The 5,333-nt window shown below is 64.5% G+C and overlaps 1 protein-coding gene across 1 annotated transcript; it reads right to left on the bottom strand.

The window, feature by feature from the left end:
- Positions 1-1,370: 1,370 nt before the first annotated feature.
- Positions 1,371-4,711, bottom strand: LOC112113815 (keratinocyte-associated protein 3; the record flags this gene model as incomplete). Its single annotated transcript, XM_026662699.2, has 4 exons — positions 1,371-2,082; positions 2,402-2,508; positions 4,213-4,347; positions 4,511-4,711. Coding segments are annotated over 3 exons (435 nt in total), but the record flags the coding sequence as incomplete, so codon positions are not given.
- Between the last annotated feature and the right edge of the window lie 622 nt (positions 4,712-5,333).

Below are 5,333 nucleotides of genomic sequence, written 5' to 3'. Positions count from 1 at the left end.
CTCAGCTGGAGAGGAACTGGCTGGGCCCAGCCCTCCCACGGGGTCTGAGCCTGGCCCAGCCCCATGCAGCCCCCATGTGTATTATCCCGCTGGGTCCCCCCTTTCCCCGGCCCATCCCCAGTAGCCCCAGGGACCAGGGCTGTGCCCCACCCCACTCCAGTCCAGGGGACAGGCTCCGCGGCTGCCCTAGTGTAGCGGTGCCCCCCCCCCCCCGTGGGGGCAAGAGGCAGGTGAGGTGGGGGGGCTGGGCCCAGCTGCTGCCTGGTCATGCCCATGCTCGGGGGCTGGGCTCGCATTGCCCAGGCAGCCCAGGAGGGAGTGGGGGGATGCGCTGACTCCCAGGGAGCTGAGTTCAGCCTCACAACCCGGCTCTGCAATCCCGTGCCCAGTGCCGCCTCTTCTCTCTTGCAGACGTCCCATAGTCCCATGTGCCAAGAAGTGCTCAAGTTCATCGGCCAGTGGTCCGGGGGGCTGCCGAGCAGCAGCTTCTCCTTCCAGTGAGCGTGGCAGTGCCCCGGGCCGGCCACCAGGCCTGAGCCCCACCTCCCCCATTAAAGCAGGCTGTGGAGCCCCAGCCGTGGTCCTGATCCCGTGTCCGGCCCTGCCTGCGCGTCCTGGACTTCCCTGGGGGTGGGCAGCATCCCACTGCCTCCAGCCCACGGCACGCACCTCCCCGGCTGCACGGGGCACCCAGTGCCCGGCCAGGCAGGGGACAAGCGCAGGATCCCGACAGGCTCGCACCACCGGGGGGGGGGCCCTGAAGTGACAGGGCTCAGGCCAGGCTCAGAGCTACCAAGAAGGAGCACAGGGGCCCTGCCCTCCAGACCACGCCCTGTGGGGCCAGGGTAGGCTGGGCCCTTCCGCTGCCTGGGGGATGCAAGTGCAGGGGGAGCGTCGGGTGCTGAGCACCAGGCCCTGACTGTACAAGCAGTGTCCAGCACCCCCACATCTTCCTATAGGGCACCGGAGCAATGGCAGGACCGAGCGAGCTGCTGAGCAACAGGGGCTGGCCCCAGAGACAGAGTCCTTCCCTGCACATGGCTACAGTGCCAGGCTCCTCCCCTTTCTTCAATGCCCCGCCCACTGCCAGGCTCCTCCCCATTCTACACACAGCCCCACCCCCTGCCAGGCTCCTCCCCTTTCTTCAATGTCCCACCCCCTGCCAGGCTCCTCCTCCCTTAACACCCCCATCCCCACTGCCAGGCCTCTTCCCCCCTCTATGCACACCCCACCCACTGCCACGCTCCTCCCCATAGCCCCACCCCCTGCCAGGCTCCTCTCCCACTATACTGACCCCAGTTACAACCTGCTTCCCACTGCTGCTCAGCCCCCCCCCCCACACACACACACACCCTCAGAGGACAGCCGGGTGTTGCTGAGTCTGGCTAGTTGCCAAGGGCTGTACCCAGCTGAGCTCTCGCTTGCAGCCGGTTTGGGGAGTCACTTGGGGAACCAGGTCCCAAACCATTGAGGGTTTGGCAGTGTTTATTCGGCTGGTGCCTGAGGGCCAGCCAAGCCCTGGCCCCTTGTGCTAGGCGCAGTACAGCCCCAGCGCCGCAGACTTGGCGGGGCCTAGCACACCCGCAGCGGGCCGGGGTGAGAGCCGGCTCATGCCACAGCTGGGTGTGTGAGTGGGAGGGGGGCGAGCTAAGGGGCAGGTGTGGAGGGAGGGGAGCTGAGAAAGGCCAGTCCCACCTGCAGCGAGGTCACTGGTTGTCCAGATGTCCCTGCTCAGGCTGCTTCTCCCCCTCCCCACTGGCGTCTCTGGCGGGATCCCTTCCCCCATGGCCCTAGGGGGGTGGGAACTCAGCAAAGCATGGTGGGCAGACCCCCGGGAGGGCTGGCAGCAGCAGGACTGGCACACTCCGGGCACGAGGGGGACAGCCGCGGGAGCCCAGATACCAGCAGGACCCTGCCACAGGAGAAGGGAGCCTGCTCCCCAAGGAAAAGACTGCCAGGTGGGGCAGCTGCCCCCTCCCTCCTGGCCCTGGGTCCTGCCTCTTCCATGGGTCAGCATCAGCATAATGGGCGCTTCACCCCCCACTCCCGGCTGATGTGGTCTGGGGGTTCCTGGAGCAGCACCTGCGAGAGAAAGAAACCGTCCGGCTATGGTGGCTACAGATTCCTGAGGCCCTGCCAGGCGGCGGCACCGAGGGACTCGGAGCCCCGGCGTGGGCGAGGAATGGGGCCTGCCAGGGGGCGGCACCGAGGGACTCGGAGCCCCGGCGTGGGCGGGGAATGGGGAGCAAGGAGGGGGAGTGACAGTGTCCCCATTGCCTGGCTGGAAGCTGCACTGGGTTAAGCAGCTCCCAGCTAGGCTGGGCTGGACAGTCAGAGACCCACCAACCCAGCGGATTCCCCCATGGGCCCTGTTCCCCTGGCTGGGTCAGGTGATGCTCACCTCTGCCACTAGGCCCGGGCCCCGTCCTCCACAGCCAGCAGCTGGCACAGCTCTTGCCTGTGCCGGTCCTCAGATGCCACCTTCTTTGTCGCCGTCTCTTCCTCCAGCTGGAAAGGACGCAGACACCTGAACGAGGTGCCCCGGGGCAGTGCGATGCCAGGGCTGGGGTGACTGAACCCCCAGGGGGGTGTGCAGGGGTTATAAGAACGGCCAAACTGGGGCAAACCAAAGGTCCACCCAGCACAGTGTCCAGTTCCCACAGCAGCCAGTACCAGGTGCCCCAGAGCAGTGGTTCTCAACCAGGGGTCTGGGTCCCACTGTGGGGCCATGAGCAGGTTTCAGGGGATCCGCCCAGCAGGACTGGCATTAGACCTGCTGGGGCCCAGGGCAGAAAGCCGAAGCCCCACCACCCAGGGCTCCAAGGCCGGACACCAGGGGCTGAAGCCAAAGCCTGAGCAACTTGGCTTCACAGGGCCCCTGTGGTGTGGGGCACCGGGCAGCTACCCTGCTTGCTCCCCCTAATGCCGGCCCTGTGGTGTGGGGCACCGGGCAGCTACCCCGCTTGCTCCCCCCTAACGCCGGCCCTGTGGTGTGGGGCACCGGGCAGCTACCCCGCTTGCTCCCCCCTAACGCCGGCCCCGGCTTTTATATGCAGAGAAACAGTTGTGGCACGGGGGGGCCACGGAGTTTTTATAGCATGTTGGGGGGGCTTCAGAAAGCAAAAGCTTGAGAAGCCCTGCCCCAGAGGGGCTGAACGGAGCAGTTAGCAAGTGCTCCATCCCCTGCTGTCCAGGCCCAGCTTCGGGAAGGCAGAAGGTTAGGGACACCCAGCGCATGTGGCTGCATCCCGGCCCATCCTGGCCAATAGCCATTGATGGATCTATCCTCCGTGAATTTATTTGTGTCTTTTTTGAACCCAGTTATAGTTTTGGCCTTCACAACCTCCCCTGGCAACATGTTCCACAGGCTGTGCGTTGTGTGAAGAAATACTTCCTGTTTGTTTTAAACCTGCTGCCTCTTAATTCCATTTGGTGACCCCTAGTTCTTGTGTTATGTCACAGGTAAATAACACTTCCTTATCTACTTTCTCCACACTAGTCATGATTTTATAGACCTCAATCATATCCCCCCTTAGTCGTCTCTTTTCCAAGCTGAAAAGTCCCAGTCTTTTTAATCTCTCCTCATACGGAAGCCGTTCCAGGCCCCTAATCATTTTGTTGCCTTTTTCTGAACCTTTTCCAATTCCAATAGATCTTTTTTGAGATGGGGCAACCACATCTGCACGCAGTATTCAAGGTATGGGCGCACCATGGATTTATACTGTGGCATTATGATATTTTCTGTCTTATTATCTATCCCTTTCTTAACGGTTCCCACCATTCTGGTAGCTGGTTTGACAGCCGCTGCGCATCAAGTGGATGTTTTCAGGGTTGAAGCTGGATGAGCAATGTCACGTGCTGCTGTGTGGGCAGAGCATGGGGGGCAGATGGGGGACAGCCCTGGGGAGACATGCCTGGCCCTGCACTGCAGTCTGGCCCCTCCCACCCCAAAGCCCATATATATCTGGCCTTGGACCCCCGCAACCCCATGCTTGCTCTGGCCTCTCCATTCCCTTCACACCTGGGGGGGCGGGGGGGCAGCACCTCTCAGTGCGTGTTAGGGAAACAACCCCTGGGACCCTCGGGGTTAGAGCACAGGGTCCCAGGTGAATCCGTCTGGTGCACCAAATGGGGAGAGGACCCCCCCTCCCCGAGAGACAGTCCCTGGGAGGGGAAGGGGACAAGGGGGCGGTTCTGGCTGGAACCTCTGACCTGTTGGCGGATGTAGGTGTCTGCACAGGGACCGATGCCGCGGAGGATCAGGGACACCACACAGCACCTGCCGGAGAGCACAGCCTCCACCGCAGCCATCACCATGGAGGGGAACCAAAGCGCCAGGGCCGTGTCCTGCGGGGTGTGGCACAGGCAGGTCAGGGCGTGCAGGAGGGGGGCGAGCAGGGGGCGATGGATGGGCGGGGCCCGGCCCCACAGCAGGGAGCAGGGGGCGTGCAGGAGGGGGGCAAGCAGGGGCGATGGATGGGCGGGGCCCGGCCCCACAGCAGGGACTCACGTAGATGCGGGTGGTGTCGAAGGGGCAGTCGTTGGTGGCGATGGCAGCCCGGGCGTCGGCAGGAAGGGCGGAGCTGTTGCATCCCACCATCAGGCGGTGCCCCCTGCTGGCGATGGTGAGGGAGATGGCCAGAGCCAAGCCCAGGCTGCAGGCGGCAGAGAGCAGGCAGTTCAGCAGCGAGACGCACAGCAAGGCCCAGTGCTGCAGGCAGAGACCAGAGCTGGTGGGCAGGAGGCCGGGCAGCCACGTGGCGTAGCCCCACCCCCCGCAATGGGCCACTCACCAGCTCCAGCAGCCCAGGGGTGAAGTGGGCAGCGGCCCTGGGCCCCACATGCCCAAGCAGGGACCCCTCCCCCACCTCCCCCTGCGCCGGGAGCTTCCTCCAGCAACTGGAGCAGCTGCTCCCAGATGAATGTTTCTCTGGGCCTCAAACGTCTCCCTGCACCCCAGGTCCTTGCAGCCCCACGGGGGCCCAGGGCACCTCCCCCCACCAGTGTCCACATGAAGCTGCAGGGGGCAGGGTCGCCCCTGCCTCGCCCATTCCAGTGCTAACCGATCCCAGCACCAATGAGCAACTGCGCCTGGCAGCCGCTGCCCTGGCCTCAGCGCTTGGCAGCCCCCCCGCAGTGCCTGCGCCTGGCCCTGTCCTGTGTGCTTACGTCTGGTGTCAGACGCTCCCTTTGCCAGCAGAGCCATGGGGCGGGGGGAGGGGGGGGGCTTGGCACAAACCTGGGTGCCCTCTGCATGTGGCCATCTCCCAGTGCCCCCAGGCCCCACTTCTGAGCCTGGCGTTCCCTTGGGGACGCGGATGGGCCGTCCTGCA

Source organism: Terrapene carolina, unplaced genomic scaffold, assembly GCF_002925995.2.
Source record: "Terrapene carolina triunguis isolate 2854851 unplaced genomic scaffold, T_m_triunguis-2.0 Scaffold29683, whole genome shotgun sequence".
Classification (NCBI taxonomy): Eukaryota; Metazoa; Chordata; order Testudines; family Emydidae; genus Terrapene; species Terrapene triunguis.
The sequence above is the reverse complement of the archived record's forward strand: the minus strand, read 5'-3'. Positions and strand labels throughout refer to the sequence as shown.